At 44.4% G+C, this 26,612-nt stretch overlaps 1 protein-coding gene and 1 pseudogene across 1 annotated transcript in view; one reads left to right on the forward strand and one right to left on the reverse strand.

Annotated features, from left to right (window-relative positions):
* Positions 1 to 25,542, reverse strand: part of DPYSL4 (dihydropyrimidinase like 4) — a 75,478-nt gene extending 49,936 nt beyond the window's left edge. Inside the window, exons 1-6 of the mRNA XM_069101632.1 lie at positions 25,255 to 25,542; positions 7,128 to 7,216; positions 4,205 to 4,389; positions 2,960 to 3,124; positions 836 to 897; positions 644 to 724 (exon numbers count right to left, since the gene is read on the reverse strand). Of these exons, the coding sequence (XP_068957733.1) occupies positions 644 to 724; positions 836 to 897; positions 2,960 to 3,124; positions 4,205 to 4,389; positions 7,128 to 7,216; positions 25,255 to 25,293 (621 nt within the window). The 5' untranslated portion in view covers positions 25,294 to 25,542. The remainder of the gene's footprint in view (positions 1 to 643; positions 725 to 835; positions 898 to 2,959; positions 3,125 to 4,204; positions 4,390 to 7,127; positions 7,217 to 25,254) is intronic.
* Positions 8,937 to 14,628, forward strand: LOC138172199 (DNA endonuclease RBBP8-like; annotated as a pseudogene).
* Positions 25,543 to 26,612: the final 1,070 nt, after the last annotated feature.

Raw genomic sequence — 26,612 nt, forward strand, 5'->3', positions numbered from 1 at the left:
TTTTTGATTGGCCAGTGGGTCCAAAAGGTTGTTACATTCTCTGAGCCAGGAGAAGGCTATATAAGCCCTGATGTGAGGCTTTGTTTTGGGGGCTCACTTTGAGAAGTGTTCTGTGATTTGATCTGGATTCTGGGAAGCCGTTGTCCAGAGGCCCCGGGCTTTGAAAAACCCAGATGTTGATTGGGTATGGATGTAATGGTTGGACAGTTTGTAAAGCTGTCTACTTGATCTGTTTCTGTCTTGATAATTCTGCCTGTATACTTTGAAGTTTGGGGTGCTGACCTTTTTCCCCTGAACAAGGTAAATGATATATGTCTGACTGATTAAAGTAAGCTTGTTAACCCATTTTGAGTTGCTTTCCTTTATCAAAGCAGATCCAAGAACCTGTGGTGGCAGCAAACCCTGAGGACGCTTGGGGTGCTTGCTGCTACAGAGTCAGAGTTGTGTGTAGTCAACATAAATTTAGAAAAAGTATGTTTTGTATTATGTACACACACACACATACACACACACACAGAGTTAAAATTGTCAGTGCCCTGGTCAAAGATCTCACAAAAACACAAAGCCCTTGTGTTTTTGTCCTCAGTCAGTCAGGTCAATCCATCCCTATTTGACCAGGTGTTCCTCTAAATGAAATGAATACCTCATCAATAATATCCCCATTTTCGGCATGAACTTGTGCGATGGCTCCCAGTTCTCGGATAATGCTGAAAATCTCATACATCTGGTAAGAGGAAAAAAAAGAATACAGTATATTATTACACATGGAGACCTCTCCCATAAATATCTTAATAACATTTTTCCTTTGCCTCATTATATTTGAAGGGAAGTTTACCTGGCCATCAGTACACTGGTATTTATCTTTATAGGACATGAAAACTTGGAAGGAGTTCACACCTGAAAATGACACAGAAGAACCAGTCACTCTTTTTAGTAAGTCAAGGAGGGCAGTTGTAGGGCCACCTGATTGGTTTTGTATCAGATAGAACCTGGGCCAGACAGAATTTCAGAGTAGGAGAGCTCTGAGGGCATCTGTCCAACCATTAAATGAGTCCCTCCTTATTACATCAGAGGTTACTCATCCAATCTTGGCTCGAGAACCTCTCAAGAGGCTGGGATCCTGCTGTCTTTGGAGGCATCCCATGCGGACAGCCCTAAACTCTTCTGAATGATTCCTGATATCAATGCTAGAGCTTTTAACTTGTCCATGTTGCTCCCCGGTTTCCCATCTGAGACCAAGCAGAACACGATTGCCCTTCAACAACTCAGCTCACACCTACGCTGACCACAGCATGAGGTTCTGCAGATAGAGATTTACCCAATCATGAGCACTGTGAAATGAGGACTAGAGATGGAGCCCCATTTTGTCAGTCTCATCCTTTTGAGCTGATCTTGCCTCCTGGCACCACTGCCCATATCCTCCACTCCTCTCGGTCTGCAGCCAGTATGCCCAGGGAATTCCTTCTTTGGACGACCAGTCCTCTAAACACCCAACCTGAATACTGCTCCAAGGCTGTTCCAAGTGTCTAGTTTAGGCTTTCTGCTTGCCTTCTAGTTGCCCTGCCTAATTTCTTAGAACTTCAAGCAAGACACAGAAGTCAGTGTTGAGTTTTCTGCCTGGATTTGGATGGTCTCCTTTAGGGTACTGTTCCCAGGAGTATGGGGGGCAGCAACTATCAACATAATTGTGTTTCAGTGAATTGCAATGGACACTATAGGCTGAGAGAGCCATGCATTTTGTGGGGGAAGATTTCCCGTGATCTCAGATTTAATGAGGTAAAAAACCAAACACTATTCTCTTTTTGCTGGGCAAGTGGGGCCAAGGCAGAGCTGGGAGCCAAACTCCATGCCAGTAGGGCTCCTTCTGGGAAAAGGAGGAGTAGGGAATTCCATGGGGTCATGATTCATTCACATCTGTTACATGTCATGAATTTTCCTCCTTGATATTGGTATGCAAAGGATTGTCACATTAGCCTTTGAACTTTTACAATCTGTGCATTACTGCATAACGGCATTAAAAAAAACCCAACATCCCTAATTCATGATAAAGTGTTCATGAATTCTAAAGTCATCCTCTATTACCTCTTGCAGGTAACATATCTGCATCTCACCTTAATCCCTGAGCCCAGGGAAGTGGTGTGCCCTGGAGGTACCAAGCAGCCTGTGGAAGAGGTGGTCTTTTCTTCCCACAGCTAAGGCTTCCTCCACTCAGGTAACATTTGAATAAGCACTCACCAGAAGGAGTATGTGCCAATGTGCCCCCTAGGTAACAGGCCCCCGGGGGGGAGGGGCACAAATGATACACAAACAAAAGGCACATGGCCTTTGCCCTCCGGGAGCTGATGTCTAAGGGCTCCGTTTTGGACGTGCCAGTCTGCAGGATGCTGGACTTGGGCTGGGCTGCAGAGCCCCACTTCTTCTTCGGGCCCCATCAGGCCTGAGAACCTCAGGGGGACATTTTAAAGTCATTCCAGCAGCTACGACAGCAAGTCATAAAAGCTCACTAGAGAGAAACACGGAGGTGCTGAGCCTCACGTTGGCCCCTTCTCTGTCCTAAGAGGCCCTGACAGACCCAAATCCCCAAGACTCAAGGAAGAACATGGGAATTCCACCAGCTTCCTAGCACCCCACTGGAAAAGAACTAGCCACATGCCTTTTCCTAGGGGTGAGAAGGAAACAGTGGCTTCTCGCAAGCTCCCTTCAGGGCTCAGCTGCCAATTAGAGCTGCCTGTGAGTGGGGAAAGGCTGACTTCTGGTATACGCACATTCGACTGCTACCCCTTCCTATGGGCTTGAGTTTCCTCAGTGTAGAGTGAGGGAAGTCTCAATCTAGGAGCTCTGTTTCCTTGAGTCTTCCTGGCAGCATGGGCCTGGGCTGGACAGCTCCTCGGGTGTGGGCCCATTCTGGGGCTCTGCCCAGTGAATGCAGCGCCCCCAGAGGCACTAGCAGCACTCTCACCTTTGTCCTTCACCAAGGCCTCCAGCTCTTCCCGGAGGCTCTCGTGCCAACGGGTGATGTCCATGTGCAGGGAGTAATCACAGCACGATTTACTGTCTGCAGCTTCTCGCCACCGGTCGTAGGCAGTGAGCAGGTTCACTCCGGGCTCCGGGAGTACATGGTCCACTGCAGGAGGAAGCAACCCAGTGGTTGTCAGCCTCATGCCTGTCATGTCCCAGTCAGGGTTGGGGTTAGGGACCTAGCACAGAAGGAAGGTGCGTTTGCTGCTGGCTCAGCCAGCTTCTGAGGAGGCATGCTAGAAGGGCTTTTACCTCCTGGCTCCTGGCCAGGGAGCCAGATGGGATGGACTCACCAGAAACAGTGCCCTGAGGCTGTTAGGGAAAGGGATAAGGGGGGGGGGGGCTTCTGCTCTGTTCCAGGATCTGCTCCACTTGGTTTGGGTTTTTCCCCAAATTTTTAACCTGTTGCTTAATTTCCATGGGTCTGCCTGGCTCCTTGAGGCCTAATCCTGGGAGGATGAAGTGTAGAGAGGTGGGAGGTCTGCAGCCAAACACAAGGAGTTTGTTACATCTCCTCAGGTCAAAACCTAAATGCTCCCCAGCAGAACAAGCTTTCCATCTGGGGCTCTGCCCCAACAAGAAGGTGACAGACCTATGGTCGGGGCAGGCTCTCTGTCCCTCTCAGAGCTCAGCAGCCTTTTAGGGCCTGGCGAGAGCAGAATGTGGCCCCATGAGAAGGCGAGTTCAAACCTAGCTGCCCACAGATGCATGAGTGAGAGGGCCGAGCAGATAACACCTGGCAACTGCTGGTTTAGGATTAGCTTAGAATAGAAGCTAAAGATGGGCCTGGAATGGGCTTCTGCATCTGCCTAATTCACTTCAAAGATCCATCTGAAGGTTGGCCCTCCCCCTTCCTTGGCAGTGGACAAAGGAACGAGAGTTGCAGCTCATGATGACCCATGGATGGGTGAGAGAGGAGCCCAGATCGGAGGTAATGAGGGTCCAAACAAAGGCAGGCCATGGGATGAGAGAAACGGGGACAGATGTGAAGGGGAGGTCAGCTAAGCAAGACGTGATGATTCTTCAGATATGGGAGGAGAGGGAAAAGAGAGCTGAGGGTGACTGCAAGGGCAAGGATCTGTGGCTCCCAGAAGTGAAGAAGTTCCCAGCAGGGGGAAGTTTGAGGAGGATCCACCATGCCAGAGCGGGAACATGCACATGTGTGTACACATGCACACATACTCACAGACCATCGTGGTTCCTCCCGCTAAGGCTGCCTTGGTGCCTTGATGGAAATCGTCTGCAGAGTTCATCCCCATGACGGAGACCTGCAGCCGTGTGTGGACGTCGATCCCACCCGGCAGGACCAGTAGGCCGTATGCATCAATAATTTTGATGCCACCAGGAACAATGAGGTTTTCTCCAATTTGTCTGAAAAGAAGATTTGGAGACTTCTGGTTATAAACCGTCAGCTGCCCAGAGTCCCCTGAAGTTCCACATGAAAGGACTGTGGCGGTGGCAGGGGTGGGAGCGCCTGTGTCTTATGGGAATCCAGGAGGCCAAAGGTGCTGGTTGTTTGGTGCTAACGGCAGCCACATATCTGATCGTGCCTCCTCCTGTCCTGCCTCCTACACATCCCACAGAGCAGGGAACGACATTTCTCGTCTCCATGCAAAGCCTTGGCCAGAATAACAATGACAGCAGTATTTCTAAAGCACTTTCAGGTTTGCCAAACCTGGGAAGCAAGTGCTATTATTAACCCCATTTTACAGATGAGAAAGTTGAGACTCACAGAAGTTAAGTGACTTGTCCAGGATCACACAACTAGTAAGTGTCTGAAAAAGGATTTAAACTCAGCTGCTCCTGACTTCCAGTTCCATACTCTGCCCACTATGCCAAGCTGTCTTCCTAGACACGCTGGTCTCAGCACTTCAGACCTTAATCAATATTCCTTCAACAAAAGCTGCTTTCCTCCAAGGTTAGGAATCAATGCGCCATTGCTCATATGTTTCCTGCCTGACTCCTTGAAAGCATTACCAGTCAAGAGGTTGCAGCTGTGCTGTGGGCATAGCCTCTTCCAAGCCAGGCCAGCCTCCATCATGCCTGCAGAAGGCACTGTGGCAGCTGTCCCGCCCTCCTCTAGGGAAGCTTCTCCTTACTGGGTAAGGCTATCTTCAGAGGACAGAAACCAAGTCCTCAGGGAAGGTCATGACCAGAACCTGCCAGAATGCAAGGACCATTAAATGAAGGATCCTCGAATCAGAGCTGGGGGAAGGGGCAGAGATCTTCCTGCAAAGAGAGGGGGAGGGACTTCTCCAAGCTCACCCAGGCAGTTACTGCTAGAGCTCAGACTCCAAGTCAGCCTCACTGACTGCAAATGGACCTCTGGGCTGGGACTCTAGCTAGAGAGGGTGACCAAATCAAGCAGACCACCCTCCAGGCCTCTCAGCTCAGAGCAACCTAGGACCAGCCACTCAGTCCCTGCCCCCTGGCTTTGAATCCAGTGGGTAGTGGTGACTGCTTCCCCTCAGAGCTGGCTGGAGGAAGCACTGTCCTGGTTGGTTAGAGAGGCTCCGGGAAGCCTCCAGTCCCATCATCTCAAAGGAGATGGCTTTGGGCCTCCCTCCCCAGACCTCCCGATGCCCCAGGACTGGCCCAGGTCAAGGAGGTTCTGTCTCTCCCTGCTTCCCTCCCACAAGTGGATGAATTTAGACGTTCATCCAACCTCCCTTTGGGGGCTATTGGCTCCCATTAGAATTTAAGCTCAGAGATTGTCTTTGGGGGGAGGAGGGCAGAGATTGTATTGTGTCCCAGCACTGTGTGCATTGTCTACCATAGAGTTCATGCCTAATAAATGCTTTATTTGTCTCCCATGTGGGACTGAGCAAGGAATTCTGTGGGAGCCTGTGGTCCCCTTGTCAGCCAGCTCTCTTCCTCCTCCCCCCCTCCCTTTTCCTCTCCCCCTCCTCCCTCTTCCTCTCCCCTCCCCCTCCCTTTTCCTCTCCCCTCCCCCTCCCCTTTCTTCTTTCCCTTCTCTTGATTCACACATTGCCTGGGCAAACACCCTCTGCCCCTGCTTGTTGATGATTGCCCATGTCAGCCCTATCCTTCTGTCCCAAGATCCTTATGCTCTTCTCTCCCTTAGCACCATCTGGAAGCCACTTTTATAATACATACACTGCATACTAGACCTCTTTGTCTCACGTGCCTTCTCTCACTGCAACCATAGAAACCTGAGTGCCCCAGAAGACACTACAGGCCCGGCCACCATCTGTGGCCCAAGAGGAGCAAGGGCCAGACGCCATCACAGTCATTTCCATACCCTCCTTTACTGAGCTTGGAGGGTCCTTCTGTCCATGCCGATCACCTCCCGGTCCTCAGGCCTTCCTCCTTCATTTCTAAAGGAGTTCATCCGGCGGCTCACAGCCTTCCTCTTGCTCCCAACCCCTGGGAAGCAGTTTCTGGGGCCATGTCTCCACAGCAGCTTGTTCACTGCCACTGACAGATGGGCTAGAGGCAGGCCCACTCTCCTGATCCTATGCTTTTGAGCATCTGGTCCTTGGGCCCCCTTCCCTGCAGTCTGAAGGGATGGGTGTGGCTGCAATGGTTATGGTTCCTCTAGCCTTGCTCATGGCCCCTCCTGCTTACCACAAAGTACTAATTAAACCAAATGACTGAATTGCCCTTCCCTAGGTACTTAAGTGCTTTACCTATGTGTGAGTTTGTGTGTGTGTATGTATGTATGTGTGTGTGTTTGTGTGGTACAAGTTTTCACTTCTCCTTATGCATAAAAAGACTGATGCATGGAGAGCTTAAGTGGCTAGCCCACATCAGCGCTAAATCTAGGGCTCTCCTGACTCCAAATCCAGGATTCTTTCCACTGAACCCTGTGCCTACTCACTAATCATGAGTCCAGACATCTTTTTTTTTTCAAACTCACTAGGAAAACAGACTTTTGCATTTCAGCCAAAATCTTACATATTTTCCTTTCAGCCATTTAAAGAAGTCTGCAATCCTTTGGCACCTTTCCCCAAATTTCCATGTACAGATCATGTGACCCAGTGGCAAAAATATGTCGGGGAGAGGGGATGAGATTTTCTTACAATTACCTTGACTGAAAAACAATCTATGATTGCCAGTTACATAGGTATGTTTTCGTAGAAACTTACTTTATCAAGCCATCTTCCAAATAAATGTCAGCATAGAATGACTGGTCATCGTTGACTATCTTCCCACCTTTGATCAGAAGCCGGTCACTCTATTGGTGGGGAAGGGGAAGAGAAACCCATACATCAGAATTCACCTTTGAAATCATGTTGAATATCAAAACTTTCATGCAAAAAGTCTCTAGAGTGACAGAGAATGTAGTGAATATACGTTCATCTAGTCAAGATGAAATGGAATGGGAACAAATGCCAAGCCCTGCCGTCAGACTTCTAAAATGAATTTTGTATGTACTGGAGTAGGGCAATGGTGATTAGAAAGCAGTGTATATGGAGATAACTGAGGAGACAATCTTCTCTTTGCTTTCTCCTCCAGTTTGTGTGCCTCCCGGTTCCCAACTCCTCAACCTCCCAGGACATTCACCTTCCCTCTGCCTCAGCCTCCCACAGGAGCGGCAGGTGGTGCCTTGGCTTCCACCATCATTCACATTTACCTCCATGATCTTAGTCTTAGAAATTCTCCTGTCTGGTGTTCACCTCTTGCTGATCTAGCTTTCTCTCTGCTTCTCTCTACCAACACCCACCTTTTGCCTTCTCAGTGACAGTTGCCCCTCCACCTCTCCCTCCTTGCCTGGGCCACCATCCCTCCTCATGTTTCTCCCTTCAGTCTTGACTTTGTAGGGGACATGTTCACCCATATACTATTTCCTGTCCTGTAGTTTCTTGTGCTCATGTATTATGACTATTCATTGACTTTCCTTATAAACCATAAGTTTATGTTATTAACATGTTTCTGATTTTTATGGTACAGTGAATTTTTTGGAAAGTATTATCTGAGAAATACCGTTAAGAAGGTGATGCAATTGTATCATTAGAAATTAATTTCTTTTGATAATATGCTATGAAATTATGAATTACATTATTAGATACTGTTATCATCATATTAAAACCTACTATATATTTTGCTTTAAAAATAAGAATTACTTATTGTGTGGGAAAAAATATTTTTTAAAATGACCTTATAAAATCTCATTTGTAAACTTCCCAGGTTCCTTGGGACTTCCAATTTGGACAAATTCATAGAGTCTTATCTGCCCTGTGAAAGTGCTTGCTAAATGTTGTGAAATTCCAAAATAATGAATTGACTTCCTGACAGACTGGGATCCCTTCTTCCTTCACAATCACTACCTAGATGTGAGGGGAGGACTTATGAGCTTTCTTATCACATAGAGATGATTTAAATGATCATTTGTGATCAAGAAAATTATGAGATTATACCTGGAATAGTGTATATTGAAGCTACATTATGAACCAAGTTAGTCTCAACAGACTTGTCTTTAAATTTTACTTTTGCCTTAGGGGGCTAATATACAGAATCTTAAGAGATGGATGCGTGTTAGTCTGGAGGCTTACAGTAAATTTTGAGTAAATTATCATATATTCACTCTTGATGCGGGCTTCTAGGATGTGATTTTTTTTTTTTAATTCTAATGATTGATTTTTACTCCAGGATGAGTTTTAACTAAAGAAAAAAGAAGAAAAGGATGTTGATTTAAAAAAAAACTTGGTAAACTTTTTATTAGTAGTAGTTATTGCAACAACATGAGAGATAATAATAATTGTACCTAGCCCTAAATTGGGATTAGTGAAATTTGCTGTTTGAGGTAAAATCCCTTGGGAGTATAATTTGGTATTGCTCTGAGTTTTGAATTCAGGTACAGTTGTCTGAATTACCATTAAGTCAGTAATCCACTATTCAAAGAAAATGCCACAAACTACTCAAAGAATGTATGATCTGAGAACTGTTAGAGGTAGATGTCTGTGCCTGAGAAGGATGAGAGGATGGCCCCACAAGGTATCGGCAGGATCCATTTGGCTTAGTTTTCCCATTGTGTTACTTCCTTTTTGAACAGAAGTGTTTCCCACCTGGTTAATTCTGATACTGAGTATGATATCCTGTGAATAATGTGGAATTTCGCTGCACAATTGGCCGTTACAAAAATGAACTATGACTTTTCTCTGAAATCATATAGACCTAAGGATCCTTTATCTTAATGTTAATTGACTCTGTCCCCTTAGGCTTAGGCTTGGAAGACAAATCTCGATGTTGTCACAACCATGTCCCTTCTTCACTTCACAGCAAATCTCTCTAACCATGTCAGGTAAAATTGTAATTAAAAAAAAATTGAGCCTTGTTTTTGCAATGTTCAAGCCCTTCTGAGTTGTTCTAATGGATTAAAAAAAAAAGACAGACCTTTCTGGGTAGCCTAGTTTGATGTTCTCCCTAAAGTTCCGCTGTTTATAAGAGCAGCTGAATGAGGTCAGCGCTGGTTTTTATCATATGAATTAATTACTGGAGGACCATTCTGATTAGATTTTGTTAGGTTTTATTAAATCATACTAAGTCCTATCACTAGTAAGCTTTAGTAGATTTACCTAGAGAGTCTCCACAGGTGACCTGAAGCCCAGATACCTCCACAAGGCTACCCTGATCCATTCATAGATGCTTGAGAGATGCCCAAACAGCACTCCCCAGACACCTGAAGGAACAGACCACAGAGGCTGGCAGAGGCTTTGGCACCCCTAGAGCTAAAGTGATATTGGATTCATTTACTCATCCTATTGTAACGTTACTTGTTATATTAGTCTCTGTGTGTTATGGACAGGTTACCTATTCAATAAAGAGCATATAATTTCTTCTTAGATTGATACTGCTTTGGGAATTGTTAGAAAATTGTGAGATGATCAATAACTTCCAACTGGGGAATTGAAGGGTTACATTTTGTTTATGGCTATAACAGAATGCTATAATAAGGGACAATAATTCATGGTGACCCACAAGGTTAGAAAACAGAAAAAGAAGGCAATAAAGTTACGGATAAACGGCAGGATTGTTTGAACAGGAGAACTTTGGATGCTCTCAAAAACAATGTCTCTGGTCTGTTCCGATAAAAAAAAATACTTGCCTGAATGTTATTTCAAATGGGAACAATAGTTAGTAAAGAGAAAAAACCGAAGTTGTTTGATTGGGGATATAAAAACTGGGGCAATTTAGGAGAATTTTATAGTCTTTCTCGCAGTCTACCTAAACTGACATTCAGCCAACATGATTGCATTCTGGCTACTGCACTTGACAGCCAGTAAACTCCCTAATCTGAGATAATTTCTGCCTCTTGGATGAGTTTTATATTTTACAACCCAACATCTCCAATATTCTGTTCTGGGTCCTCTTCTCTCTTCACACTTTTAAAGATTCTTTTGATGTTCTTTGCTCTTCTCATTTGGGCCAATGGGATTAATTATCTTCTAAGCCCAGATGACTCCCAAACTATATGCTCAGTCTTATTCTACCTATACAGATATAATCTTATATTGCCAGTTGCCTCTACCGGTCAATCAATAAGTAAGCATTTACCAAAGGACTCCTACAGGCCAGGCATTGTGCTAGGTCATAAGGAGATAAAGGCAAGAGTGGATAGTGGATAGAATTGGCAACTAAGTGAAGAGATGGCATCCAGTTTTCCTTTGAAGAAGCAAATAAAATGGAGCTGGTAGGGCTGGACTCCCCAAGCCTCAAAAGGCTATGACCAATAACATATCAAGAAACACTGGTTCAGACTTTAATTGCAGCACTTGGAAAAAAAAAAAAACTAGTATACAAAGAATTTCAACAAAATATGTGTCAACACATATTTCAAAGGATAAAGAGACACAGAAATAACAAAAAAAAACCCTAGATATGATACTATGAATTAAATCAACATACTCTTTAATACTTGAAGAATTCAATGCAAAGGTGGGTACAGTGGAGAACAATGAAAAAGATGTCAGAGAACACAGCTTAGAATGAAGAGATAGGTGGGGTCGATGGCACAGAAGAGCCTTACATCTGTGTCATAAATATCTTCTTCAGAAGGAGAGTTCAAAGGCACTGGACATAGGGAGCACTGAATAGCATCATAAAAAAGAAACTGGTTCTATCTGAGTGGGTATGAACACTGGTTGAAGAGGAAGAATACTCAGAGAACTCTGTCTTAGAAAAAGAAGTTGAAGAAACCATCAATGAGCTTTCTAAGAAGTCCTCAAGACCAGATGCATTTACAAGTGAATTCTACCAAACCATCAAGGAACAATTAATCCCTAAACTATGTAAGCTATTTGAAAAGGTAGGTAAAGAATTAGACCTTCCAAATTCCTTTTATGACATAAATATGGTTTTGATACCTAAACCAGGGAGAGCAAAAACAGAGAAAGAAAACTATAGACCAATTCCTTAATGAATAATGATGCCAATTTTTAAATAAAATATTAGCAAGGAGATTACAGCAACATATTACAAAGATCATACTTTTTGACCAGGTGAGATTTATATAGAAATGCAAGACTGTAGCATAACTGGCCATATCAATAACAAAACAAATATTGTATGATTATATTAATAGATACAGAAAAAGTCTTTGAAAAAATATTAACACCTATTACTCTAAAAAGAAACCACAGGAATCAATGGACTTTTTCTTTAAATGTAGGCAGTATCTAGCTAAAACCAAGAGCAAGCATTATCTATAATGGGGATAAACTTGAAGTCTTCCCAATAAGGTCACGACTGAAGCAAGGATGTCCAGCATCACCACCATTATTCAATATTGCATTAGAAATACTAGTTATAGCAGTAAGACAAGAAAAGGAATGAAAACAGGTAATGAAGAAACGAAACTATATCACTCTTTTCAGATATGATGATATATAGAGAACCCTAAAGAATCAACTAAAAAAAAACTAGCTGAAACGTTAACAATTTCAGAAAAGTTGCAGGATATAAAATAAACCCATAAATCACCAACATTTCTTATACTACCAATAAAACCCAGCAGAAAGAGATACAAAGAGAAATTCCATCAAATTGTAGACAATATAAATGACTTTGGAGTCTACCTGCCAAGACAAAACTAGGGATTATGCTAACACAATTATGAAAGTTTTCACACAAATAAAGACAGATCAAAGCAATTGGAAAAAGAGTAATTGCTCATGGGCACATCAAGCCAATATGATAAAAATAATGATACTACCTAAATTAATTAACTTTTTAAACATCATACCAACTTACCAAAGAATTACTTAGAGAGCTAGAAAAGTAATAACAAAATTCATCTGGAAAAAAACAAAAAGTCAAGAATAGCAAGAGAAGCAGTGAAAAAGATGTGAAGGAAGACAGCCTGGCTAGCCTAGATTTCAAATGGTATTACAAAGCAGTAATCATCAGAACAACCTGGAGTTGGCAATGTGATAATGATGATGAAAAATCCCATCCACCTGCAGAGGGTTGCACCTCATTTCCTGAACTTAACAGCTAGGAAGAAAGAAGGAGAACCTACATGTCTGCTACATAGGGCAAACACACACTGGTTTGGAGCACACTCTATGTACAAATGAATCAGCAAAAGGCCTAAAGTCTTCACCTGAACTGCAGCAAAACCATCACGAAAGTGAAACTCTTCTAGCAGATACTTGTGATCAAACATTATCACCTATGACCAATATCCAAGACACCAACGATTATCCCATTGAAAAAACAGCTTTTAACTCTGCTGCAATTGTTGCTGAAACACTTGGACTTGATGTTCAAAAAGAATCTGAGTCTCAAAGGGCTTTGAATCCTCTCAGTGAAAAGCTGCACCAGAGAGAGGAAGCAGGGCCAAAGAGACAACCCTTTCAGGAATAAAAAAAAAACAAACCAGTGAAGATTCCTCTCCAGGGACTCCACCAGCAACTCACTGGACTGCTCAGGCATCTTCTCTTGTTTGGGGGCTGCTTCTAATATGAAAACTGGCTGAGGCTTGGATACAAACCTGTCCCCTTCTCTTTTAGAGACTGGGAAAAGTACCCTTTCAAAACAAATCCCCCCAGCAATACTTCTAATTCTAGACTACAGAAACCTAGAGCAAAGTCTGATGACACCAGTTTTGTTACATGACTTAATCTTGGTTCTCAAGCAAACACTGATATTGATCATTCTTCTTCCATTAAGCAAATGCTTGTGAGGAAGAACATAATTGAATCAATAAGGACGCAAGTTGGAACTGATAATCCAAAAGATGAAGCTACTGAAAAAAAAAAAAGATCTTTTTGTGCCATTGAAACTACTGGGAGGCAGAGGAGCCAAAAGGAAGAAGACTGACAGAGAAAGTGAGCATTGTCTCCAAACCTCTTTTGATAAAGTTTGCTTTTCCTTTCTGAGGGGATATTCACCCTTCCCTCCATGGAAACTCTGTAATGGATAAACCCCTGGATCTAGCTAAAGGATTGTAATGGGAATGTAAAAGGAATATAAATTTAAGATCTTCCCTGCCCCTAGGCCATTTGATTGGCTTAAGTGCACCTGGTGACTGTGGTGGGAGGCTTGGTTTTCAGGAGATACCGGTACTTTGTGATTGGGCAGTGGGTCAAGAAGGTTGTTACATTCTCTGAGCCAGGAGAAGGCTATATAAGCCCTGATGGGAGTCTTTGCTTTGGGGCTCACTTTGAGAAGTGTTGTGTGATTTGACCAGATGAGACTCTGGGCAGCTGTTGAGAACCTCCTAGCTTTGAAAACCCAGATGTTGATGCTTCCCTCTCTGGTAACTGAGTAGGTATGGATGTAATGTTTGGACAGTTGGAGGCCTGTCTGCTTGAAATATTGGTTTCTCTCTCTTCTTGTAATTTCTGCTTGTAACCTCAGTATACTCTGAAGTTTGGGGTGCTGACTTTTTCCCCTGTGACTATATGTTTTGACTAAAGCAAGACTGTTAACCCATTTTGAGTTGCTTTCCTTTAGAAAAGTAGATCTAAGAACCTGTGTTGGCAGCCATACTGGGGATGCTAGGGTGCTTATTGTTACATTGATTTTCAGCTATCCACCAGTAAGATAAAAGCCAAAGAAATAAGGTTTGTAAAAACTGACTTGGGCAAATGGCTCTTCATGATGCTTTGAAACCCATTCCAAAGGGCTCTTCCTCTAGTCACACAAACTTAAATGGGGGCTACGTAATAAGCAGAGAACATTGTTTCCAGTAACACTTCTTCCTATCATGAAAAAATCATCCCTAGATAAAAAAAATACAGCTACAAATAAAAGAAGAAAATCAAATCCTACCTTCAAAATCCTTCTACTTCTGCAAAAAAGTCTGGAGTCAGCGTCTTTTTGATGGCCTGAAGGTTACTGGTGGTAAATAAAAATGAAAGGCAGGATGGGAGAGATTGTGAACTAGCCTCAGTTCTCCAGTTACATCCTTGCAGAGTAACTAAAGCACAAGCTCTATGAGATAATCAAGATAAACCATCCTTAGATAATATCCAATGGAGAACAGATTCAGCAGCAAAGCTTCCTCAATACAAAGTGGATATTACTGTAATAGATACATAGGATGGTAGTGAATCAAGATTCCACTTGTACCCTCTGGAGGATACATTGGGGAAGATCTCAATCCTTGTCCACATCCTAAAAGGTGGTAGCCTTACAATGTAATGTTTTCTCCAAAAGTCAAAGAATAGAAGACATAGATATTGAGGAAATTGCAAAAGATGCCAGAATAAAATTCCTCATTTATTGATAGTTAAAGTTGAAATAAAAAACTGATTTCTTCCCCTCTCAAATCTGCTATAACCAGATTTACATATTATTTAAATACACCAGGAAATATTATTTAAAATAATGTTAAGTACATTTATTGTGCTTATGCATTTTTCCTTGTTTTGCACCTTTGAAACAATGAAGTGATGAAGTGCTTCCATTTTGCTCTGTGTAACAAAGGGGTGGATTTTATTATTTGTTTTTTTTTCTCTAAATTTAAATATAATTTTAGAATTATTATAAAAAGACTAAAACATGCTTACTCTGACTCCGAGATTCTATTGCTGTATATATGACTCAAGAAAGTTAATGACACAGAGAAAGACTATGTACAAGACTATTCATAGCAACAAATAATTGGTTATAGCAGAGAATTAGGAACAAAGTAGATATCCATCTCTTGTGGAAAGGTAAAAAAAAAATCATGGTCCATGAATGTAATAGAATAGCATTTTGTTGTAAGACAAGGTTGGTATGAAGAATAAAGTGAATCATAAGAAAACTTACATGGAATGATGAAAAGGGAAGTAAGCATAATCAGGAAAATAATATATACAATAACTACCACAATACAGGGTCATTACATGGGGCAGTGGATCTGAGTGGACCAGGACTGAGGATCTGAGTTCAAATCCAGCCTCAAACACTTACTAGTTGTGTGGACCTGGGCAAGTCACTTGTCCATGTGTGGCCATCTGTAAAATGAACTGGAGAAGGAAATGATCAACGACTCCAGGATCTTTACCAAGATAATCCCAAATGCTATCATGAAGAGTTGAATATGATTGAAACAACTGAACAGCAATCACCACCGCGACATAAATGGGAAAGAACAACAAAAAATAATTGAAACAATCCTTTGAAATGATAATGACCATGCTCCCCCTCAAAAGAGATATGAGAAGGTTCCTCCTACTTCTGTGTGGTTGGGGGTAGGGGAGGACACTATATAAAATTGCAGGGTTTTTTTTAATAGGTTGGTTAATTTTTCTAAGCTATTTTTTTCTTTTTATTCTTTGCTGTTTGGGTTTGGCCTCTGGGAGAGGGTGGGGAGTAATACATTGGGAAATGAAGGTAATATAAAAAACAAAATATATTAAGTTTATTTTAAAAGGAATTTTTCATGGCAAATAGCATCACAGATGCCATCAGAGAGATAGAAGAGAAGAAAACAAAGTGGGTTTGCCATATAACAAGGACCTGGCCTGACCAATGGAGGAACTGTGCCTTATTGGTATGTATGCATTATTTATTGAGGAGTCTAAAGAAAGGTTGATAACACATTGATTGAAAACACATGAAACATTTGTGGAACAATGGAGACCAAGCTCCCATCTGATGAGAAGGGTTGAATGAGCTGTGATCTGCACCATTGGAGGGAATGCCCTCATCAGGGAGATCGGAAATGCACTGAAGCAATCAAATTTGTAATTGATGGATTTCAAGGTTATAGTTGAATGGAAACTGGATTTGATGGAATTGATTTGATAGTGAATCTAATTGAGGGCATTTTTGGGATACACATTTACCCACAGCATATTTGATCGATATTTGTTTATGGATCATGGTGCAGCACTTTCACATATGTAATATAATTAAATTCTCTGGAAGGTTTTGAGAGCAGCCATCATGAAATTCCAAAATTGGGAAAGTCATACTCAGGTGTATAATTTGGTTGTGTAGTAACCAAACTAATGTTGATAGTAGAGTTTTCTTTATATGCTTCATATTTTAATTGTTCAGAGGTTTTAATCATTACATATTTCTGTGTTGTGTATTGTAGTGGCAAGTACCCCAAGCGTCCTCAGGGTTGCTTCCACCACAGGTTCTTGGATCTGCTTTGTTAAAGGAAAGCAACTCAAAATGGGTTAACAAGCTTACTTTAATCAGTCAGACATATGTCGTTTACCTTGTTCAGGGGAAAAAGGTCAGCACCCCGAACTTCAAAGTATACAGGCATAATTATCAAGACAGAAACAGATCAAGTAGACAGCTTTCCAAACTGTCCAGCCATTACATCCATACGCAATCAACATCTGGGTTTCAACATCTGGGTTTTTCAAAGCCGGGGCGGGGGGGGGCCCTCCGGACAACGGCTTCCCAGAATCCAGATCAAATCACAGAACACTTCTCAAAGTGAGCCCCCAAAACAAAGCCTCACATCAGGGCTTATATAGCCTTCTCCTGGCTCAGAAAATGTAACAACCTTTTGGACCCACTGGCCAATCAAAAAGTATCTACTGAAAAACGAGCCTCCCACCCCAGGCTTCGGGTGCACTTTAGCCTAGGGGCAGGGAAGATCTTCCAAATTTGCATTCCCATTACATGTATTCACAAGCCCTTTGCATTGGGATTTATAAAATATTTAAAAATTGTGTTGCTCATGGTTAGGAAGGAGCCAAGAGAAATAACTGGGGAAATATAGGACTGTAACTCTTCAGGGAGTGGGAGCTTTTCTGAGGAACTGGGTGCTGACTATTTGGAGCCATGGTACTGGTTTGGGATAGCTGGCTTTAACTGGAAGAACGTGGAGGAGCTATGGGCTTCAGTTACTCCTGGTCTGTTTTTTCTTTCTTTGACCCAGGAAGGTCCAAACAATATTGAGGTGGCATATCGGCTTAATAGAGTCTGGTCCATAGCTAATGGAACACTGTGGACTTCAATTGGAAATCCAAGGCAAGGACATTCACTGGGTTTGGACACATTGAGTTTTTACTTTGGGAATATTGATTGTTGGGATATGTTGCAACATTAGTTCAATATTATGGTATTAGAACGGTATTTGTACTCTGTGATTTGTGTATGTGCTATCTCTTAGAGGTATTGAATATTTACATTGGACTTGGATGGTGCTAGTGTAACAAGGACCATCCCATGGAGTATCATGCAATTCCTTTACATTTTTGGTTAATCGCATGGTGACTCCAGAGCCTGCTTCCAACTATTTAGTGACAAAATGCTGAAAAGATTTGGCATTTTAGCATAATGTGTCAAACTCTGAGTGGTTCTGTGATTGTCCCCCAGTCCATAATAGTAACAATGGGGCAAGGGTGCTGAATCCACTTACAGAAGAGCCTGTTTCTTCTTGTTCAACTCACCAGATGGCGTTATGTAATTCTGAGACTTCCAGGGCAGGGGGAGGAAGGACTGAACTTTCTCTATCATAACATTATGGAGACTATGCCCACATTGGAAGCTAGGACAGAGTGCTCATCTAGGTAAGCTTGCACCTTGGCCCTGGCTGCCTTTCATGTTTCAGGGTTTGTTCTTTCTTGATCTTAGGTTAATGTGTTATCTCTCCCAAAATTCATGTCCAAGCTCAGAGTCAACTTCTGGAGAGGTCCGGAGTTCCTGGGTCCTATAGTATTGGAGCCCAATAGTGACAGGGTAAAAGATCTTGGCAACTCCTCCACTGTTGTTGGAGAGGAAGGCCCCCAACAAGCCCGAGCCTGGTTATTTGACCAGAAGACACAACATGGGATTGTTGGAAAGAACTGAAGGGAAATGAAAATGCTTATTTAGCATGTCTTCCAACAGCTTTATGTTCTAATGAGGTTTAAGTATCAGGCTCCTGACATAATGTTGGGAGGCTGGTAACCTAAGCCTAATTACGAGGGTTAGCAAAGTGTCTGGCAGGCACAGAGTAAGCACCATTTAAATGGTAGCTTGTATGGAGATGATAATGATGTAACTATACTTGTAAGTTGAGCTACTCAAGCTTTCTTTTGTGTCACTCTGTTAATGTGCACGGGGAGTCTTTTTCATTGAGCTTTCTTCTTCAGTGCACAGGAGTAAAACGCCTGTCCCTTGCCTGAACCATATTGAACATCAACTACTTTTTGGCTCCCTTTCTGGTAAAAAAAAAAAAAAAAACCCAAGACATGAGTCATAGTCTGAACTATAAGGCAATGTGTTCTCCAGAAGATCGGGTGGGGCTTAATGAGCTGAAGGAATTGAGAAAAGGGTGCCCAATATGAACCATTTCATTCCAAGTGAAGGTGAGTGTAAGCCTTTGTATGTAACGATGCTAATAACTATTCTTGTCATCATCAACATCACTATAGCATTTCTATCACACTTGCAGGTCTGCCATGTACTTTACAGATATATAGTTTTTATCCTCAGAACTACCTGGGGGAAAAGATGCTATTGTTATTATTCCCATTTTACAGATGAGGAAACTGACACAGAAGACATCAAATGATTTGACCAAGGTCAAATAGCCAGCTAATATCTGAGGCCAAATTTAAGCTTAGTTCTTCCTGACTCCAGGCCCAACACTCTATGCACAGTAGCACTCCCTAGCTGCCTCCCTGTGCCATCTGCTAGCTTTTCCTAAAGGTAGGTAATTGATTTCTTCATTCATATAGACCTGCATGTGTGCATATCATATCCATTCAGATGACTCCAAGATCTATATATCCAGTCCCACTCTCTCCCCTGATCTCAACTCAAGAATTTCCAACTGCTAATTTGGAATTTCAAATTAGATGTCCCTTAAACGTCTCAAACTCAACATGCAAAATCAAAACTTGTTATCTATCCTGCCCACACCCAACTCCCTTGTCTTCACATTTCCTAATTTCTGGGACTTCTTGGTTCCCACAAAATATGGGACTATACATTTTCTCTAGGTCTGCAAAAATCCTCAAAAACTCCACAAAATAGAAATTAGGTACAAGAGGTAGAAAAATGACAATTGTCTCCATTACTCAAGTCACCAAGAAGCCTACTGAGGTAAAATGAACTAAAAGCATAGATGGCTAATTCCTTATGTGCTTACTTATGACGTCTTCCCCACTAGCCCTGAAACTGTGGCAGAGGACAAAAAGGAAAGGATGCCAAAGTAAAGGACAATCTGCCAGAAAAGAAGCAGAAAGCAAGAATATTAAAAAGAACATAGAGGCTCAAAAGAAACCGATTTTCCTCCTTCCACTAGATCCCACCCTATTCCCAAATGGGAAGGTTTGCCTCCTTGGGGTCATCCTCTAGGCCTCCTTAACTCTCTTTTTCCCTCTAGGTGTCCAATTTCCTTATTGCTACTCCCCTTTCTTTGTATCTCCAGTGTTTGGCACAGTGCCTGGCACCTAGATTGTTATTGACTGATTCCACAGAAGCTCTCATGTCTGTCTACTCTCCCTTCAGAAAGTCACCACTCCAGTTAAGGCCTTGGACTGGAGCCTGTCTGTCTCTCTGTCCCCTTCCAATCCATCCCCCACAAACTTCCTGAATCTTTCTCCTAAACTGCAGATCTCACCATGTATACCTCACCCATCGGTAAGCTCCAGTGGCTCTCCATTCTCTCTAGAACCAATTCTAATTTCCTCTGTATGAAATATAAAATGCTTCCCAACCAAGTTCCAACCTGTCTTTTCAGCCTGATTACATATTTCCCTTCATCACACACAGTGGTCCAGCTTGCCTTCTTCCTATTCTTCATGCACAGCCTACACCTCTCATTTTCACTCCTTTGCACTGCCTGTACCCCATTTCTGGAGTGTATTCCCTCCTCATCTCTGATTTCTTAAAATCTCTATTTTCCTTCATGACTCAACTCAAGTATCACATTCTACATGAATCATTTCCAGATCCCTCAAGTTGCTAGCATCTTCCCATTTTACACATCACCATAATAACAGTGGTGATCAGAAAACTCCTTGATGTGCTGGACTGAGACACTTTCCTTGGATCTGAGCAGGTTTATTTTGCCTCCATGTGGAAGGACAAAGTTTGCCATCCTATGCTAAAACTCCTGGGAAGCCTGTAGCTTTTGAGTGGTCCTGACATGTCCTGGGACTGGGGATTGTGCTGAACTGGTACTGAATCAGGAGTCACTCCTCGATGCATTAATGTAATGAGGAGAGATTACTCCTGGTTTCTATCAAGTGGACATCTTTCTTGGGACACAGCCAATACATGCTCTCCTTTGGACTTCCAGTAGGGGTGGGGGAAGTTTACTCTCCATACTCCCCCCCTCCCCAAACAAAGCAGTAATGACAGCCATACACAAATGGCAGTGGGAATAAGATCACCTAGATTCACCTCAGGCTGGAGCTCAGATGAATAGCTGCTTCTTCCTTTCTGGGTTGCATTCCCTGAGACCAGGTCATTGACCTGCAATCCTGAGACATGGCCACTTCCAGTCCTACAGGTAACCTTGGGAGCTCAAGAGGCCAGGAACTCATTACCCACCAGAAGGTGGTTTCAATCACAGCTTCACAGAGAAGGGCACTACCTTCTCTGGAGAATCCTCACCAAAAGACTCCGTGTGGTGAGCCAGAAGCTCTGGACTTAGGGGCTGCTTGAACTGCACAGATGAGAGTAAGAAAGAAAGACCTGTTGAGCACAGTCCTGCCACAAACAACTCCTGCCTCCCTGGGAAAGTACCCCAGGAGTGGTGGATTAGCATTTCCTGTGTAAAGTATTAGGCAAAACACACCTTTGGGGCTTCTGCATTTTTAAAAGATGGGTGAAAACAGAGATCCTAGAGCTTCTGTCTATTTTGTACATAAGGAACATCTCTAGAAAGGAGCCCATTAGCCCACTTTTAGGGGGACCCAGGCATGAGCCATAATATTCACATTTGATTTAGGAGATTTCCCCCCCCAAAAAAAAAAACTCAATGGGAGAAGCAACAATCCAGAAAGGGTGTGGAAACAAAGTCTCAGATCCCCTCTCCTTAGGGTTAGAATGGAATCCAGGTCTGCCTGAGACAAGAGCCAGTGTCCTTTGGGGGGAACACCTCCCTATACTTACTCTCAGAGGAGATTTAGTAGACAGGTCTCTCTGGGAGAAGTTGTGTGTTACTCCACTGAAGAAATGATTTTTCACTTCTTTTTTTGTGTCTTCCACACCCATTTGCCCCAGAGCAGGTGCTTTCAAAAGGTTTTTTGAAACTCTGCAGGATTCTCAGACTCTGATGAATGGAATGATAGTGCAGCAGTGCAGAGGGCTGAAGATGAATCAGGCCATTGGCTGCCTCCTGCCAGGAAGGGGATGACCCTCCCATCCAGAATGAGACCTGCACACCGGGCTGTGACAAGGAGGGGATTCCTTTGGCTGGTCTAGGCACAATTATGGGGAGGATTTTCTAAATTTATTCTATGGAGGGGGAGTGGGAAGGAAAGACAATGGATGCTTGCAAAGTAAATTTTTAAAATTAAGAATACTGAGAGCCGCCACAATATGAATGTTTGTTTATTGTTTTCTAGGTATCATTATCCTTTTTTTTTTCTTTTTAACATATGAAGAAATCAAGAGAGGTCCCATGACCCACTCAGGGATTCCGATGGGAAAGCGGAGAGAAGGGTGAGAAACTCGCTTTATAGAAGGCCTCAGACAGAGCCTTGCATGAATTAGTCATTCAATCACCATTTGTTGAATGGATGGAGGAAATAGTCCAGATTCACAAGGTCCTACTGGTTAACCTTCATTCTTTTGCTTTCTTTTGATGGCTACCAGATGGTTCTGTTCAGAATTCCTGACCGTTTATGGATTTAGTGCCAGAGGGAAAAGGGACACATAAGGAGGCTGGGACAAGTTGTAGCTTCAGTAATGGACACTCTTCCCTTGCAGACTGCTGGCCCCTTCTAGCAGATCTTTGTTTGTGTCATGGATCCCTTGGACAGTTGGTCCAGGAAAGACTGCAAGATCTAGACTTCTCAGAATTATGTTTTTACATCCAAAAACTAAATTACATCAGGTTACAAAGGAAGCTAAAAGTTAGCAAAAATCAAGATGTCTTTTGTTCCTGTCCAATTCCATGGATCCCCAATGGAAGTCTGTCCATGGACCCCATGTTAAAAACCCTTGTGGTAAAATAGAAGCTTCTGCAGGGACAGAATGGCCCCACTTCTACACTTATCCCTCTAGCACCTGGCACTTGGTACTTGGCTCATAGTAGGTAATTAAATGCTTTGTATCCATTTGTCCATCATTTATCGATACCTGACAAGTAGATTCTCCTGAGGTAAGCATCTGAAGGCAAAGCAAAAGTCCAGAAGTGTCCTTGGCATTAGTGACAGGCATGTCTCTTTAGTGGGTGAGGGGAAAGAGCAACTCTGCAGGGCTCTCAAAGTTCAGTCAAGTCAAGGGCTTTGCTTTTGTTACAAAGGAACGGACCCCTGGCTCTCATCAGAGGATCTGGGTTCAAATCCTGTCTCTGACATTTATCCTCTGGCTGATCTTGGGAAAATCACTATGTTCTTGGTTCTCAAGGTTAGCCAAGATAACCCCAGAAGGCCCTTCTCACTCTAAATCTATGGTTTCAAGTGCTCGACTCCCAAGATACACAATTGTCTTAGCTTAGCTTAGGTCACAGACCCTTGGGACAAATATCTGGCAGTCATGGCTCCCTTCCCCTCAGCCAGCAGAGTCCCTCTATTCCATCCTGTCACAACACACCAGATTCCTTAGTGATAGATGAGAGCTGTCTGCCTTGCCATTGCCAATGTTACAAAGAGGTGCCCATTTGAGGCACCCAACCCTCCAATCATGAGAAGTTCACTGTGATCATTGGGTAAGTAAAAAGAGAGAAGAAGCTGGGGAGGCTGGGAGCAGGAGTTCTGGTTCTTCCTCACTGGAGTGAATCACACTCAATAGAAGGCTCCATTTTGAATACATCTGAGGAGGAATACATATAGAAAACCAGAGGTCTTTGTTCTGAAAAGCTTTGACTAAAGCAAAGTCTCAAGTTGGTCAAGGAAATAGAGATACCCACCATCACAAGCTGTCACTTAGCCAGGCTGCCCATAAAGGATTTTTCTTTTTAATTTTAGAAGGTGATTTGGATCTTTTCTGGCATTTGCTCTAGATTGGGATTTTCCCTATTTGTATTCACATTCTATGTCTATTATTCCCAGAAGAGTAAAAAATGGTAGAAAGGATCATAGATTTCAAGCTGGAAGGAATGTAAAGATTATCCAGCCGAACCCCCTCATTTCACAGATAAGAAAACAAAGAAGCTTAGAGTGGAAAGTACCCAGGTACCGGGACTTTATTAGACTTCAGGTCCTTTGTTGACTATTTGGGGTTTGTGCTCAATGCTCCACAAATAAACATATTTCATGAGCTTGAACTCATTTCTTACAGAATACCCAAATCATGTTTTTCCCATATTCTTCTGCAACTCCCAAAGTAAGCTGTGGGGTCCAGTGGCCCTTGAACATTCTCGCCATTTCAAATAGGGTCTGGATCCATATACTACTGGTTCAAGAAAATAAAAACCCAGGAGACCGCTAGACCTATACTTTTCAATGGCACAGCCAAAAGCAGCATCTCAGGGAGGGTGTCCTAGGCAGGCCAGGCCTGGCTCAACAAAGGCATTCCAGGATTTACAACTGTCTTTCCATAGGAACTCCCCAAGCCTGGGCCCCTCGTGTTGCCAGTGCCTCCTTCTGTCTTTCCAGGGTCTTTTCCTATTGGACCCATGGCCAGGTTCCAAACAAAAAACTGAACATATGGAAGAAAACAGACAAGGGCTTTCCAGGAATCCCCAATGCTTTTCCAAATGTTATTTCAAACAGGAAGTAGGGACAGTTTATGGTAAATATAAACAGCCCTAAACCCAGCCCTCTCGATACAAAGATTGTATCATCAATTAACCTGATTCAGGAATGAGAGTGACCAAACAAAGGCAAAATCTTCAGGCTCAGAGCCAACTGCTCCATTGCCCTCTTCTCCTGGCTTCCAGGCTGGGCCCCCGCCCCCTCCATCCCAAGCCATCTCTTGTCTTGGACAAGAGAAAAGAGAAGAGCAGAGAGAGAGGAGGAGGGGACAGCCAGGATGCAGCAGCACTCACAGGGCCTTAGCTCAGAGGCATCTATGGAGACGCCTTCTCCCAGTGGGCCACGGAAACTCCAGCTTAGCAGAGCGGAGGCTGGGAAGGCTCCCCTGAAACACAAGGTCCCAACTACTCTCAAAGTCTGCCCCATTTTCACTGACCCACATCCCCTCATCCCCTCCGGTCCCAAGGAAAGCTAGCTGGAAATGGAATCTATCCACAGCACCCCCCAAGGCGTGTGGGCACCAATGAGCTAGGGATTGGTTTCCACCTTGCGCCCCAGCCCCAGCCAGAACCCACAGAGGGGATGGCTTGTGAACCCCTGGAGGGAGTCGGGGTGCAGCATGCTCTCCCCTTCCCTGCTCGCGTGCCCCGAAGCCAGGGTAGAAAACTGAGGCTCTCACTGGCAGAGAAGGAGTCCCAGGTCCGGGCTCCCTAGCAGTCTCCCCACCCCCACCCCAGTCTCAGGCTTCCAGGGCCTCAGCCTCATCCCTCTGCGGGGCTAGAAGGATAGAGGGAGGGAAGGACCAAAGAGGGAGGGGGCATGGTCAGATGGGGGAGGATTGAGGGAGGGCTGGAGGGAAGGACAGAGAGATGGAGGGAAGTGGAGAGGAGAGATAGATGAGGGGCGGACGGAGGGGATGAGAAGTGGAGGGACGCAAGGTCTGGGGATGGACAGAGGGAGGGCTGGAGGGACCGCGGAGGGCCGGAGGGCTGGTGATGTTCACTCGCTCGCTCACCATTATCCGGGAAATGCTCTTCTTGCCTTGGTACGACATGTTCAGCCCCCGCAGAACCCCCGCAGACCCCCCGCCGAGCTCCCGGTTTTGCCCGGGTGTCTGCCTAGGTCCGCGCAGCACCGGGGGGGTTCCTGGGACTGGGCGGAAAGAGCAAGGGTCCGAGGTGGACTTTGGGGGGAGGGGAGTGGGGTCTTCCCTCTGGCTTCCCAGACACCAAAGGATTGGGAAGCTGTGTTCTAGTATGTGCGCGCGCGCAAAGTGTGCGGGAGGAGCGACTGTTGTTCTGAGGCCTAGTGGCCCCGCCCCCGGGTCTGGCCCCGCCCCGAATCTAGCTCCGCCCCTTTCCGGCCGGTGGTGCTGCCTGGCTCGGGGGGCCTAGGTTGGAGGGGGCGATGCGCTGAAGAGCTGAAGAGCAGAGCGGAGGGCGGAGCTCCACCAGGCTCCGGTTCAGGCCCTGAGCGCCCCCTAATAACCTCTCCTCTTTCCCCAGCAGTCCCCTACCCCTCCAAGCACGATGTCCCCCATCTGAGCCTACTCGGACCCGGGCTGTGGCTGCGTGTCAGAGTGTGATCCCGCTGTCAGTTCCTGAGGAGGCTCCAGTTTGGTTGGGATGGGGTAGGGGAAGCTGGAGGGGTGCAAGGGAGGACAGTCTGACTCCGACCCACTACCCCCAGTTCAGACCTAGGCTTACTGATACATGAGCTCCACAGGCAAAGGCCAGGAGGCTGGCATGGTTCTTCGGGTACTGGACTAGGGCAAGAAGGTGGGAAGGACAGGCAGGAGGGACGATGAGATCGGGGAAGAGTGTTGCAGTTATGTGTGGGGGTCAGGGGGAGGTCGGAGTTGCCAGGAAGAAGGCTATATTATTAGGCTGGCTCGAAGTACAATTGCCGGCCCTTTAGCTTCTCGGGCTCGGCTCTCCTTTCGGTCCAGATCTGTCTCTATCTGTCTCTACCCGGATACAGTTTAAAAAAAAAAAGCGATCACAAATGTAGCCTGGGACTAAAGCGCAAACGACTCTGTCTCTGAGTGGATCAGACTCCAGCACTCCTGACCCAGGGCTCTCCCTGCCTCTGTCCCCCACGCACTCATTCACTCGTTCACTCGCTACCCATCTGTTGCAATTACTAAACCTTCACGTCTTGGTTCTCTCCTCTTCCCAATCCCCATGCTGTCCCAGGTCTCAGCTCCTGACGTTGGCCTTCAGGGCTTTACTGAGTCCCTCCCCAATCCCTCCATCAAAGACTCCCTCAGGTCAGGGGAATGGGTGCTAGTTATAGCGCCCCTACCTGGGGCTGGCTCGGAGGAACCCCAGCGACAGATTGAGGGCTGGGCTCGGAGGGCCCTCCCCCGTCTTC

The sequence above is a fragment of the Petaurus breviceps genome, unplaced genomic scaffold, assembly GCF_028583685.1.
Source record: "Petaurus breviceps papuanus isolate PSGF00001 unplaced genomic scaffold, PetGlider_PUasm1.0 490, whole genome shotgun sequence".
Taxonomy (NCBI): domain Eukaryota; kingdom Metazoa; phylum Chordata; class Mammalia; order Diprotodontia; family Petauridae; genus Petaurus; species Petaurus breviceps.